General features: G+C 42.5%; 1 protein-coding gene across 5 annotated transcripts in view; it reads left to right on the top strand.

Moving 5' to 3' along the window:
- hivep1 (HIVEP zinc finger 1) overlaps positions 1–15,736 on the top strand; it is a 291,276-nt gene that overhangs the window by 145,431 nt on the left and 130,109 nt on the right. For all 5 annotated transcript variants that reach the window (XM_080204735.1, XM_080204726.1, XM_080204744.1 and 2 more), the window contains one exon: positions 7,509–7,592. In XM_080204735.1, the coding sequence (XP_080060861.1) occupies positions 7,509–7,592 (84 nt within the window). The remainder of the gene's footprint in view (positions 1–7,508; positions 7,593–15,736) is intronic.

Below are 15,736 nucleotides of genomic sequence, written 5' to 3' on the forward strand. Positions count from 1 at the left end.
GCAGAATTCAGGGAATTGAGGCTAAAATTTGCATCAATTTGGATGCTACCCCAAATTTCTTTTGTTCTCGCCCAGTGCCTTACGCTTTACATAAAAAAGTCAAGATAGAACTTCAATGTTTGGAAGAATTAGGAATCATGAGGCCAATACATTTTTCTGAATGGGCTACTCCCATCATACTGAAATAGGACAGGACTGTTAGCATTTGTGGAGACTACAAATTAATTATCAATTAAGCAGCTAGGCTGGACAGATATTCATTCCCAAAATTGAGAACTTTTTGCAAAGCTAGCAGGAGGTCAAACATGTAAAAAAAAAACTTAACATGAGCCATGCCTATCAGTAATTAAAATTGGATGAAGATTCAAGAAAAGTAGTAATAATTAACACCGACTTAGTCTCTGTCATGATAGACGTAACAGCCTAGGAATTTGCCTGGTGAACCTTTGCTATACTCCCTCTATAGCATGATATCCTTCCTTAGATAAGGACACCAAAATTGTGCACAATGTGGCCTCACCAATGCCCTATACAATTGGAGTAAAACATCCTATCCTCTGGAATTGGCCATGGAGTGAGAGGATAATGGGGTCAAGAGGGATGGGAGTTGGAGAGGAGCGGCCATGAGCTGGGAGAGAGTGGCCATGGGGCAGGAAGGGGAATGTGAACGCAAGTGCCCAGCTCTTGAGTATTACTCCCAGTATGAAACAAATTTGTGAGTAAAGAAGCAGCATCATCCTCCCTTAAGTAAGTACTTTGGTAAATAAGAAAACTTTTTAATTATAATCAATGTATACGTAGAAATAAGAACTTTTATAAATTTGATTTTGTACATTTTTTTACCTATTGTGCAAAAATAATCACTATTTCTTGGGTTAATACTTCTACATAATAAGAATGTCTTACAATGGTTCCATCAGTACTCTTGGGAGGTCAAAAGGATTCCGTGGCTGGAAAAGTTTAGGAGATCCTGATCTGGTTAACACATTATTTACATGAGGAAGTGTTGTACTTTTATATGTTGTCTTTTGGATGGAATGTTAAATTGTGTTTCCAACTGCCCTCTCAAGTAGATATAAATAGTTCCCGTCACACGATTTGAAGAAGAATAGGAAATTTTTCCCTGTGTCCTGGCCAGTGTTGAAGCTTTAAAGTTTATTAGTGTCACAAGTAGGCTTACATTACTGCAATGAAGTTACTATGAAAATTCCCCAGTCGCTACACTGCAGCACCTGTTCAGGTACACTGATGGAGAATTTAGCATGACCAATATACCTAATCAGCAAGTCTTTCAGACTGTGGGAGGAAACCAGAGCACCCAGTAAACCCACACAGACAGGGAGAGAATGTGCAAACTCCGCACGGACAGTGGCCCAAGCTGGGAACCGAACCCGGATCCTTAGCTCTGTGAGGCAGCAGTGCTAACAAGTGTGTCATCGTGCTGCCCAACATCCACTTCCAACACCAGTAAAAGAGTCCATATGATCATTTATCTAATTGCTTGTGGAATCTTGCTGAGCACAAATTGTCAGTCATGTATTAGGATTGCCAACCCTCCTAAGTTAGCCAAGAGTCCACCAAAATCGGTATTCTCCCAGTGACGATTGAAAAATTCAGGAGACTTGAGCAAAATGTTAATGGATATAGATACAGTAAATGAATGGATGAGGTTGACAAGTGCCTGGAACTTTGGTCAATGGGGGGAGGGGGCTGATAGCCTCTGGAAGATTGCAAAGCTCTAATTGCAAAGTTCTAATTTCCAGGCCAGACCTGGAATACTGTGTGCAGTTTTAATCTCCTTACCTGAGGAAGGATGCTCTTGCTGTTGAGGAACTACAGAGAAGGTTTACCAGACTGATTCCTGGGAGGGCAAAACTGACGTATGAGGAGCGATTAAGTTTGAGGAGGATTAAATTTGTTGGAGTTCAGAAGAATGACGGGGTTCCCATTGAAACCTGTACAATTCTAACAGGACTAGACAGGGTAGATTCAAGAAGGATGTTCCTGATGGTGGGGGTCTACATAACCAGAGGTTTGAGGATACAGAATGGACTGTTTAGGACAGAGATGAGGAGAAATTTCTTCACCTAGAGAGTGGTCAACATGTGGAATTTGCTATCACAGAAAACAATTGAGGCCAAAACGTTGTGGGGGCAATTCTCCCAAAAAAGTTCTAAGTGCTGAATTCGCGGGAAAAATGGTGTAAATCACGATTGTTCTTTCAGTGGGAGTTCAGACTCGAATCTCCCACACACTGTGCAATGCAGAGGCCACAATTATGAATATTATTAAAAACTCGGGGGTGGGGCCTGTTCACACCAGAGTCTGACAGTTCCAGGCATCTGTGCATGCCCAGTAGCCCCAATGTGTCAGCTTCCCGTTTGCTGGTTAGCTCGATTGCTGGCCAGCTTGGGACCCTTGCAGTGCTTCCCCTACAGGCCACCCCATCTCCCTGCTCCCACCCCCATGGCTCGATCATGGTCCTGGCCACCCACCTGTCTTGAAGCACCCCAATCTAGTGACAGTCCCCATACTCGGGCTATTGAGTTGGATGATCATCTGTGATCATAATGAATGATGGAGCAAACTTCAAAGGCTGAATTGTTCTCTCCTGCTCCTATTTTCTGTGTTTCTATTTCTGGTAAAGATGGCAGTTCCCAGAGCCAGGTTGGGACCATTGCTCTCTCTGCAGAAGACTATGGGCTTGTTTTGAAGCTTCTTGCCGTCATGGTGTTTCAGAGATGGAAGAGGTGCATGTTATTCTACCTCGTGAGCAGCGGCTTCAAAGAATACAGCACAGAAACAGGCCCTTTGGCCCTCCTAGCCTGCACCGATTATGTGTTCCTGACTAGACCATCTGTTTATATCCCTCTACTCCCAGTCTGTTCATGTGGCTATCTAAATAAGTCTTAAATTATCCTAGCGTGTCTGCCTTAATTACCTTACTTGGTAGTGCATTCCAGGCCCCCCACCACACTCTGTGTAAAATACATCCCCTGCATAGCCATATTGAACCTTGCCCCCCTTACCTTGAACTTGTGATCCCTTGTGTTTGTCATTTCTGACCTGGGAAAAGCTTCCAACTATTCACCCTATCTGTGTCCTTCATAATTTTATAAACTTCCATTAGGTTGCCCCTCAACCTCTGTCTTTCCAGGGAGAACAACCCTAGTTTACTCAATCTCATCTCATAGCTAATACCCTCCATTACCAGGCAACATCCTGGTAAACCTTTCTTGTACTCTCTCCAAAGTCTCCATGTCCTTCCGGTAGTGTGGCGACTAGAACTGGACGCTGTATTCCAGATGTGGCCTTACCAACTTTCTATGTAACTGCAACATCACATGCCAACTTTTATACTCTCTGCCCCATCCAATAAAGGCAAGCATGCCATATGCCTTCTTTACCACCTTTTCCACCTGTACTGACACCTTTAAGGGTCTGTGGACTTCACATCCAGATCCCTCTGTGTGTCTATACTCCTGATGGTTCTGCCATTTGTTGTACAGCTCTCCTTTGCATTAGATCTACCAAAATGCATCACTTCGCATTCATCTGGATTAAATTCCATCAGCCATTCCTCCGCCCAATTTTCCAGCCTATCTATATCCTGTTATATTCTCTGACAATGCTCATCACTATCTGCAACTTCAGCCATCTTTGTGTCGTCTGCAAACTTACTAATCAAACCAGCTACGTCTTCTTTCAAATCATTTACATATATCACAAATAACAGAGGTCCCAGTACAGAGCCCTGTGGAACACCGCTAGTCACAGACTTCCAATCAGAAAAAGACCTCTCCACTGCTACCCTCTGTCTTCCATGGCCAAGTCAGTTCTGTAGCCATCTAGCTAGTTCACCTTTGATCCCATGAGATTTAACCTTTTGCACCAGTCTGCCATGAAGGTCCTTGTCGAATGCTTTACTAAAATCCATGTAGATGGCATCCACGGCCCTCCCTCATCAATCATTTTTGTCACCTCCTCAAAAAAACTCAACCAAATTTGCGAGGCATGACCTTCCTCATACAAAACCGTGTTGTCTATTGCTAATGAGTCTATGGAGTTCTACATGTGTATAGATCCTACCTCTAAGAATCTTCTCCAACTATTTCCCTACCATGGACCTCAAACTCACTGGCCTATAATTACCTGGGTTATCCTTGCTAAACTTCTTAAATAATAGGACCACATTTGCTATTCTCCAATTCTCTGGGACCTCACCTGTTGTTCAATGAAGAAACAAAAGTTTCTGTTAGAGGCCCAGCAATTTCAACTCTTGCCTGTTCAGTAATTTAGGACAGATACCATCTGGCACTGGGGATTTGTCTACCTTAATGCTTCCTAAAACACCTAACACTTCCTCCCTTGTAATTGCGATTTGTTCTAACGGGTCTACACATCCCTCTGAGACATTACCAATTAACGTGTCCCTCTCCTTTGTGAATACTGATACAAAGTATTCATTTAGGATCTCACCTACTTCCTTGGGTTCTAAGCATAATTCCCCTCCTTTGTTCTTGAGAGGTCAGACTCTCTGACAACCCTCTTGTTCCTAACGTATATATAAAATGCCTTGGAATTCTCTTTAATCCTGTGTGCCAAGGACATTTCATGACCCCTTTTTGCCCTTCTAAATCCCTGTTTGAGTTCTTTTCTACTCTCTCTGTATTCCTTCATTGCTTTATCTGTTTTTAGCTGCCTGCACCCTATGCATGCCTCTTTTTTCTTTTTGATTAGATCCACAATTTCCCTGGTTATCCACGGCTCTCGAATCCTACCTTTCCTGTCCTTCCTTTTTACAGGCACGTGCCTGTCCTGCACGCCTATCAACTGCTCCTTAAAAGACTCCCATGTGCCAGATGTGGATTTACCCTTGAACAGCCTCTCCCAATCAACAGTCACCAAATCCTGCCTAATCTGGCTGTAGTTAGCCTTCCCCCAGTTCAGCACCTTACCCATAGGACAACACTCATCCTTTTCCATGACTATTCGAAAGTTCAGTAAGAAGCCTCACAACTCCAGGTTAAAGTTGGACTTTAACCTGCTGTTGTAAGACTACTTACTGTGTTTACCCCAGTCCAACGCCGGCATTTCCACCACTATTCAAAAGTTTACAGAATTGTGGTCACTGTTCGCCACATGTCCCCCCACTGAAACTTTGATGACCTGACCAGGCTCATTCTCCAGTACTAAGTCCAGTACAGCTCCCTCTCTAGTTGGACTATCAACATATTGCTCCAAAGAATCTTCCTGGACACAATTTATAAATTCCTCCCTGTCCGGACCCCCAGCCCTAAGGGATTTCCAGTCTATATGAGGGAAATTAAAGTCTCCCACTACAAGAACCCTATTTTTCCTACACCTGTCCAGAATCTCCTTACATATCCGTTCTCCAACTTCTCGTGGGCTGTTGGGAGACCTGTAGTATACCCCCAGCTTTGTGACTGCACCCTTCCTGTCTCTGAGCTCTACCCACAATGTTTCGTTACATGATCCTTCCAAATTGCCCACCCCCTGTACCGCTGTATTATGCTCCCTAACAAGTATTGCTACTCCCCCACCTCTTCCAGCCCCTCCTCTGTCTCGCCTAAAACACTTATATCCTGGAATATTCAAATATTAGCTTCTAAATGTGGGTTGCGTTGCAGGATTAGTTCTTGTCTGTTTCCAGTTGGGAGTAAAACAGGAGTGGGCTCGGCCTGAAATATACAAGTCCCTGAAGCTGAGGAAATGGGGCAGCCTTGGACTCTGCTATTCTCAAACTTACTGGGAGACTGGCTGGAATCTGAAGAGGGCAGATGGAGGTAGAAGGTCATGTGACAGCTCCTCTAATCTGCCCAACCTGAGTTGGCAACCCTGGTCATATTTTCCAAAATTACACTGCACAAAAGTACAGTAGCTGAGAAACACTTTGAAACATCCATGAACGGTTCTTTGTATATGGAAGTTCTTTCTTTGTGTGTTTCTATATTAAAGATATGAGGCCTGATTTTAGCTCTAGTGCCATTTTGTTTAACTATTACATTTATTAAAACTTTGTTTCAATGATGATTGAAATAAGTACAGATATTCTCCTGGATTTTTGGGCACCCATTTCTTTTCATTTGCTGCCATTTTTTGGCTCTACATTTGAATCTACAACATTCCCAAATTGGAATTCTAAAAATTTACACTAATTATCCCTATGAATACATGATATTCTTAAAATTATTTCTTGCTAACAGTTTAGAAGATGGGCTGAACATATGTTCGTTATTCAGTTTGGTAGTCTTATTATTTTAAGATCTTTTCTTCCAGAAGCTTTCTGCGTTATGGAAGTGAATAGGTTTAGTGCCCATAACCAGTATATTGCAGTTCTTGTATGCTGGGGGTTTGTAATTGTTGAGAATGAAATATATCTCAATTTCTTAAAATATTATTTGAAATATTCAGAGTTTGACATCACCTGCTCTCAGAACAGCTGAGCAAATTCGGAGACAGCTAGACACAAGTCAAACAACTTCTACTTTGCTGCAGTGTACACATGACAATTGCTATTCATGTCACCGTACACTGCTCAAGCAGCGAAAAGAGTTTAGAAGAGTGATTTTGACTGCTGTTGCAAGCACATTAACCTGCCTTCAAAAATATGTAAATTGATAGAATTAGTTCTAACAGAAGTACATCTCAGTTTAATGGCAATGATTGTGTAGTAAACAGCAGTTTATACAGATCCAGAAGGGGAAAACTTCAGCCTTTTTAATCTTTTTTGAGAATGCAGTGTGGACAGCCCTATGACAAAGGGAATCTCAGCTTTCAAAAATCACCTGGTAACATTGCACACACCAAAGCTAATACTTACTGTGAATTCTCATAACCTTGAGATTAATTTCTGGGGAAGGAGAATAAATTGATCAAAGGACAGGAAGGACTGAATGAAAATTGGTCAAACTATGAGCAATAGTTGATTTATAAAAACACAAAGTGGATAAAATAAATGGCTGGGTAAAATTTTAATGTAGCAAGTGTAAAATAAAAATGGGGTCACATGCTTAGCCTGTGAATGGTGTTAATTTGAAAGGGAATTAGAAGCACTGTACATATGGACTTCTATAATTTTCCAACCACCTAATTAATGCAAGATGACCAGAACAAGTGCGTAGAATTGTGACAAACAAGGGAAAATAAACTATATTGGTATCTTAACAGACACAATGGGTTGAGTGTTAGCTTTTAGAGAATGTTTAGCTTCTGAAGCAATTGTGAAAAACACAATTGATTGTTCCCCCCACTCCATTCTCTCCCCCATCTCTCCTCCTCTCTTGCCAACCAGCATTTTAAGTCAAGAATTTAAGAAATGCATTTACTTCCAACTTGAGATAAACACTGTCAGTGTGGAATTTTATCCATGTTGGTATCTGTCCTGCACTTTATCAAGCACGAGTTACATTTTTACAAGTGTTTGCAAAACTTGCAATATAATTTATTGAAAATATTTATTAACATTCATTTGGTTTTGTTTTCAGACAAAATTCAAGAAGCACAAAAAGAACTACAGGTTCCTGAAGGTTCCCAAAATAATTTACAACTTCTTAAAGACACAGAAAAAGGTTGGTTTTAAGCTCAAAACGTACTGTGCAATTTTTAAAAGAAAATTTGTTGTGATTTCTCCTGGTTGGTCATTGCTAGTGTCTAAAATTTCAACATTTAATTATCATCTTTTTATCTTTTCGTTTAAAAGAAATGAAAGGGAAAGCATTTTTATGATCTTCAATGGGGTATGGAGAAAACATAATTAGTGTGTTTTATCATCTTTAATGTTGAGGCCGTCTTGGCTCGTAATTGACATTCCATATATGTCTTTTGTCAAGTTCCCTTTCTTCATCAGCCTTGCATCCATTAGAAATTTAATATGATTTATCTGTTCTTGTGTAATAGTTCTATTGATGCATACTTTTTCTTCACATGAGCGTATGTGTATACAGCATATTGGTTTCAATGAGGGCTATTGAACGAGAATCATATTCTGCTAAGTCTTCAGTAGATTGAATAAGACAAATTTAGATTACAGTCCATGTTGGGGTACAAAATTATTTAGTCATTTGTCAGTACAGAATTTGAGTATTGCTGAAAGAAGACGTTGTCAAAACTTTTAATCTTGTACTTATCAGGACAATACCATATGTAAAGGAAACAACACCTAGTATTAGATTCGAAGAAGAAGCATACAAATTGGCAAGAAAAAGCAATAGGCCTGAGGATTGGGAGCAGTTTAAAAATTAGCAAAGGCAAACCAAGGGATTGCTTAGAAAGGGGAAAATGGATCATGAAAGAAAGCTAGCAAGGAATATAAAAACTGACTACAAGTTTGTAAAGATATGGAAAAAGAAAAAGATTGACAAAAATGAATGCAGGCCCTTTTCTGTCAAAATGGGGAAATTCATAATGAAGAACAAAGAAATAGTTGAGGAACTAAATTTGTACTTTTATCTTCACCAAGGAAGATATGAATAATATACCAGAAGTTCCGAGAAACAAAAATTTTAGTGAGAAGCTGAAGGAAATCAGCATTAGTAAAGAAATGGTTCTGGGGAAATTGATGGAATTGAAGGCAGATGAATCTCCATGGCCTGATAATCATCATCTGGAATACTTAAGGAAATGGCCCTAGAAATAGTAGATCCATTGGTGGTTATTTTCTAAAATTCTTTGGACTCTGGAATGGTTCCCCCAGATTAGAAGGTAGCTAACGTAAGCCTGCAATTTAAAAAGGGCAGTAGAGAGGAAACAGAGACAAATGAGTCTAATGCTGGTAGTAGGGAAGTTCAGTAAAAAGTCTGACAACACCAGGTTTAAGTCCAACCGATTTATTTGACAATAGACTCACTAGCTTTCGGGGTTAGTCCCTTTGTCAGGTGAATGGAGAGTTCTGGCCTCAGACAGAGCATATAAAGCACAGACAGTTTACAGATTACTGATTAGAATGCAAATATTTACACATAACCTGCTGTTCAAGTCTTGAAGTGGCCAGCAATGTGAGTGGAAGGAGCACTGATCACAGGTTAAAGAGATGTGTATTGTCTCCAGACTGTACAGTAAGTGAGGTTTTGCAAACCCAGGCAAGTCACGGGGGTTACAGATAGTGCGACATGAACCCAAGATCTTTGTTGAGACCGTCCTCATGTGTGCGGAACTTGGCTATCAGTTTCTGCTCAGCGACTCTGCGCTGTCGTGTGTCGTGAAGGCCGCCTTGGAGAATGCTTCCCCGAAGGTCAGAGGCTGAATGCCCATGACCACTGAAGTGTTCGCCAACAGGAAGGGAACAGTCTTGCCTGGCGATTGTTGTGCGATGTTCGTTCATCCGTTGTCGTAGCGTCTGCGTGGTCTCCCCAATGTACCATGCTTCGGGACATCCTTTCTTGCAACGTATCAGGTAGACAACGTTGGCCGAGTTGCAAGTGCCTGGTGGATTGTATTCTCACGTGTGATGATGTCATCCGTGTCGATGATCTGGCATGTCTTGCAGAGGTTGTTGTACCAGGGTTGTGTGGTATTGTGGTCACTGTTCTCCTGAAGGCTGGGTAGTTTGCTGCGAACAGTGGTCTGTTTGAGGTTGCGTGGTTGTCTGAAAGCAAGAAGTGGGGGTGTAGGGATGGCCCTGGCGAGATGTTCGTCTTCATCAATGATATGTTGAAGACTCCGCAGAAGATGTCTTAGCTTCTCCGCTCCAGGGAAGTACTGGACGACGAAGGGTACTCTGTCCACCATGTCCCGTGTTTGTCTTCTGAGGAGATCGGTGCGGTTTTTTGCTGTGGTGCATCGGAACTGTTGATCTATGAGTCAAGCGCCATATCCTGTTCTTATGAGGGCATCTTTCAGCGTCTGGAGGTGTCTGTCACGATCTTCCTCACCTGAGCAAATCCTGTGTATATGGAGGGCTTGTCCATAGGGAATGACTTCTTTAACGTGTTTAGGGTGGAAGCTGGAAAAGTGGAGCATTGTGAGATTGTCTGTGGGCTTGCGGTACAGTGAGTTGCTGAGGTGACGATCCTTGATGGAGATGCGTGTGTCCAAGAATGCAACTGATTCTGGGGAATAGTCCATGGTGAGTCTGATGGTAGGATGGAACTTGTCGATGTCATCATATAGTTGTTTCAGTGATTGTTCACCATGAGGCCAAAGGAAGAAAATGTCATCGATGTATCTAGTGTATAGCATCGGTTGAAGATTCTGTGCAGTGAAGAAGTCTTGTTCGAACCTGTGCATGAAGATGTTGGCATATTGAGGTGCGAATTTGGTCCCCATGGCTGTTCCGTGTGTCTGGATGAAAAACTGGTTGTTGAAGGTGAAGACATTGTGGTCCAGGATAAAGCGGATGAGTTGTAAAATTGCATCTGGAAACTGGCAGTTGTCAGCATTGAGTACTGAGGCAGTCGCAGCAATGCCTTCGTTGTGGGGGATGTTGGTGTAGAGCGCCAAGACATCCATTGTGACGAGGAGTGTCCCTGGTTCAACTGCTCCATGTGTGCTGAGTTTCTGTAGGAAGTCCGTAGTGTCGCGACAAAAGCTGGGGGTTCTTTGTACAATGGGTTTCAGGATGACCTCAATGTAGCTGGAGAGGTTCTCACAAAAGGCCCATTGCCTGATACGATGGGACGGCCGGGTGTGTTTGCCTTGTGTATCTTTGGGAGGCAGTAGAGATCTCCAACATGGGGATTACGTGGAATGAGAGCACAGAGGGTGCTCTGAAGGTCCGGATTAAAGGTCTTGATCAGATTGTTGAGTTGATGAGTGTGTTCTTTAGTTGGATCTGTGGGTAACTGTCTGTAGTGTTCCTCATTGTTTAGTTGTCAGTATACTTCTTTACAGTAATCCATTCTGTTCAGTATGATGATGGCCCCTCCTTTGTCTGCTGGTTTGATGACAATGTTGCGGTTGGTCTTGAGAGCGTGGATGGCGTTGCGTTGTGCTTGGGTGATGTTCGGGGCTGTCTTGTAAGTGCGGCTGATGAATCTGGTGTAAACGCACCAGTAGGGAAGTTGCCAGAGTCTACTATCAAGGATTTCATAGCACAGCATTTGGAAAGCAATGGCATAATCAAACAAAGTCAGAATGGTTTCTGAAAGGGAAATCATGCTTGAAAAACCTACTGGATTCTTTGAGAATGTAACCAGTAGAGTTAACCAAGGAGAACCAGTGGGTGTAGTTTATTTAGAATTTCAATAGATTTTCGACAATGTCTCACAGATTGCTATGTAAAGTTAAAACTTATGCGATTGCGGATAGTGTCTTGAGATGGATAGAAAGCTGGTTATCAGACCAGAGTTGGAATAAATGGGTCATTTTCTGATTGACAGTAATTAGTGGGATAGTGCAGGGACCCCAACTATTCACATTATATATTAATGATTTGGATGAAGTAACGAAGTAGCTAAATGTATTCTCTCCACATTTTCAGATGATACAAAGTTGGGCGGGAGGGTGAGCTGTGAGGAGGATGTAGAGATGCTTCAGCATGATTTGGACAGGCTAATTGAGTGGGTATGTGCGTGGCAGGTGCGATATTATATGGATAAGTGTGAGGTAAGCTACTTAACTAGCAAAAATAGGAAGGCAGGTTACTATTTGAATGGGTGTAAATTGAGATTTTATGGCTTTGCTTATCCCAAAACCATAAAATCATATCCGAGATCAATGGATCTTCCCGTTGTCCACCCTCGCCCGCTCTGATTCCTGTGGCAGGCGGGAGTGGTAAAACTCTGGCCGTAGAGTTAGACAGTGCAGAAAAGGGCCGGAGTGTATACTGACAATATCTTCCACTAAAAGTCATGCTACTCCCGTTTTCCAGCACTTGTCCCATATCCTTGACTGTTACGATGTTTCAAGTGTTCACCCAAATACTTTTTAAAGGTTGTAAGGTTTCTGGCCTCCAGTACCTTCCCAGGCAGTACATTCTAGATTCCCACTATCTTCTGACTGAAAAAAACTCAAATCTCCTGCCCCTTACCCTATGTGTATTGTCTCCAGACAGGACAGTTAGTGAGACAAGTCCTTCATCAATGGGGATAAAGTAGAAATGGTTGAGAGTTTTAAGTTTTTAGATGTCCAGATCACCAACAACCTGCCCTGGTTCCCCCATGCTGACACTATAGTTAAGAAAGCCCACCAGTTTCTCAGAAGGTTAACGAAATTTGGCATGTCAGCTACGACTGTCACCAACTTTTATAGATGCACCATAGAAAGCATTTTTTCTGGTTGTACCACAGCTTGATATGGCCCCTACTCTGCCTGAGATTGCAAGAAACTACAAAAAGTCATGAATGAAGTCCAGTCCATCATACAAACCAGCCTCCCATCCATTGACGCTGTCTACACTTCCTGCTGCCTTGGAAACGCAGCCAGCATAATTAAGGACCCCATGCACCTTGGACATACTCTTCCAATTCCATACTCTTCAGTCGGGAAAAAGATACAAAAGTCTGAGGTCAAGTACCAAACAACTCAAAAATAGCTTCTTCCCTGCTGCTGCCATCAGACTTTTGAATGGAAGTATCTCACACTAAGTTGATCTTTCTCTACACTCTAGCTATGACTGTAACACTACATTTGCACTCTCTCCTTTCCTTCTCTATGAATGCTATGTTTTCTTTATAGCATGCAAGAAACAATACTTTTATTTGTAAACTAATACATGTGACAGTAATAAATCAAATTGCAACAATTTTAAACAAGTAAATGGGAAGTGAGGGCACAAGTAAAAATGGTAGTATAAATAGTTCTAAAACAAATGAAAAGCAAGACAGCAATCATCAAAAATGTCCATGTGGCATTACCTGTAAAGGGCAAACTAAAAGCTCTGAAATAATTAAATAAGGAGAGAGAATTCTTCATTCATTCCTGGGTTGTGGGCATTGTTGGCTTGGTTTACCTATTCCAAATTGCTGCTGACATTATGGTGGTGAGCTGCCTTCTTGAACTGCAGCATTCCATGTGGTGTGCTTACATCCATAGGTATGTTAGGGAGGGAGTTCCAGGATTAAGAGCCAGAGGCAGTGAAAGGACAGTGATATTTTTCCAAGTCAGGAAGGTGAGAGATTTGGAGGGTAACTTCCAGATGGCGGCATTCACATGCATCTGCTGCCTTGTCTTTTGAGATGACAGCAGTTGTAAGTTTGGAAGTTGCTGTCTAAGGAGCTTTGATATGTTCCTGCAGTGCATCTTGTGGATAGTACATACTGCTGTGTGTCAGTGGTGGAGAGAGTGAATGTTTGCAGAAGAGGTGTCAATCAAGTGGTTGATTTGTCCTGCATGATGTCGAACTTCTTAGATGTTATTAGAACTGCACCCATCCAGGCAAGTGGAAGTGTTCCATCACACTCCCGGCTTATCCCTTGTAGATGATGGACAGCTTTTGGGGAGTAAGGAGATGAGTTACTTATTGGAGGATTGCAAGCCTTTGACCTGCTCTTACAGCCGCAGTATTTATAAAACCAGTCAGTTGAGCTTCTGATCAATGGTAATCCCCCAGGATGTTGATGTGGGCGGCACGATGGCACACACTACTGCCTCACAGCATCAGGGACTCGGGTTCAATTCAAACCTTGGGTGACTGGAGTTTGCATGCTATCCCCATGTTTGCATAGCATTCCTGCGTGTGCTCTGATTTCCTCCCATAGACCAAAGATGTGCAGCTTAGGTCTATTGGCCATGCTAGATTGCCCCCGAGTGTCCAAAGATGTGTGGGTGAGGTGAATTAGCCATAGTGGGATTACAAGGATAGGGTGGTTCGATGGTCTGCGTAAGATGCCCTTTTGGGAGAGTTGGTGCACACTCGATGGGGCAAATGACCCATCTGGCACTGTAGGGACTCTTTGGTTCTACGGATTCAGTGATGGTAACGCCATTGAATGTCAAGGGGCAATGGTTGGATTCTTTCTTGGTGGAGATGGTCTTTGCCTGGCACTTGTGGTGCAAACGTTACTTGCCACTTGTCATCCCAAACCTAGATATTGTCTAGCTCCTGCTGCATTTGGACATGAACTGTTTCGTTATCTGAGGAAAACATTGAGAAATCATCAGCAAACACCCCATTTCTGACCTTACGATGCAAGGAACGTCATTGATGAAGCAGCTGAAGGGTGGTTAGGCCTAGGACACTACCCTAAGGAAGTCTTGCAGTGATGTCCTGGAACTGAGGTAATTGATCTCCCGCAACTACAACCATCTTGCTTTGGTCTAGATATGGCTCCAACCAGTGGAGAGATTTCCCCCTGATTCTCATTGACTTTAGTTTTGCTTGGACACTGTGATGCCGCAGTTAGTCAAATGCTATCTTAATGTCAAGGGTAGTCATTCTTTCCTCACCTCTGGAGATCAGTTTGTTTAAACCAAGGCTCAGGAGTCGAATGACCCTGGTAGATCAAACTGAACTTAAGAAGTGCCACTTAATAACACTATCGATTAACCCACGTATCACTTTGTTGATGATCGAGAATAGATTGATGGGATGGCAACTGACTGGGTTGGATTTGTCCTATTGTGTACAGAACATAACCTGGGCAATTTTCCACATTGCTAGGCAGATGCCAGTGTTATAACTATACAGTTTGATGATGGGCGCAGAGTTCTGGAGCACAAGTCTTCAGCACTATTGCTGAAATATTGTCAAGGCCCATAGTCTTTGCTGCATTCAATGCCTTCAGCATTGATATCAAATGGAATGAATTGAATTGACTGAAAACTGGCACCTGTGATGCTGGTGAACTCCAGGATGCCAAGATGGATCATTCTGTCAGCATTTCTGGTTGAAGGTTGTTGCATACGCTTCAGCCTTAATTTTTACAATGATGTGCTGAGCTCCTTCATCATTGAAAATGGGGTTATTTGCCTGGTCCAGTGAGTTGTTTAATTTTCCACCACCATACACAGCTGATGTGACAGGACTGCAGAGCTTAGATTGATCTGTTGTTTGTGGAATGACTTAACTCTGTCTATCACTTGCTGTTTATGCTGTTTGGCACACAAATAATCCTCTGTTGTAGCTGCACCAAGTTGACACCTAATTTTTAGGCCTGCCTTACGCTGCTTCTGGCATGATTTCCTTCACTCTTTATTGCATCACGTTTGATCCCTTGGCTTGGTGATAATGGTAGAGTGAGAGATATGCCAGACCATGACATTTCAGATGGTGGTTGAGTGCAGTTCTGCTATTGCTGATGGCCCGCATCTTCAGTTGCTGGATCTGTTTGAAATCTATCCCATTTGATGCAGCGATAGTGCCACACAGCACGATGGAGAATATCCTCAGCCCTTGCTGCAGACCGAATCTAACTTATGTTCATTAGGATTCGGCCAGCTCAGTGTGCAGTGGTCCTACTGAGTCACATTTAGTGATGGGTGTTGAAGCCTCCCATGAAGAGTGCATTCTGCACCTTTGACACCCTCAGTGCTTCCTCCAAATGGTGTTTGATATGGAGTACTGATTCATCAGTTCATAGAATCATACAGTGCAGAAGGAGGCCATTTGGCCCATCGAGTCTTCACCGACCACAATCCCTAATGGAAGTTGTGCCTACAATTCATTCGTTATGTCCTTTATACGCAAGTGTTTGTGGAAAGACAAAAGGCTGTGCACTTTATCTGATCCATTTACTCTGCAGTTGTTTCTTTCATACTTTTCATACTTCCTGTTCCAGCAGCAAGACAGATCCAGCAGAAGCGGCAGTATAGTGGCATGGTTTTAGGATAGAATTGC

This window comes from Carcharhinus amblyrhynchos, chromosome 2 (genome assembly GCF_965287045.1).
Source record: "Carcharhinus amblyrhynchos chromosome 2, sCarAmb.v2.hapA, whole genome shotgun sequence".
NCBI lineage: Eukaryota > Metazoa > Chordata > Chondrichthyes > Carcharhiniformes > Carcharhinidae > Carcharhinus > Carcharhinus amblyrhynchos.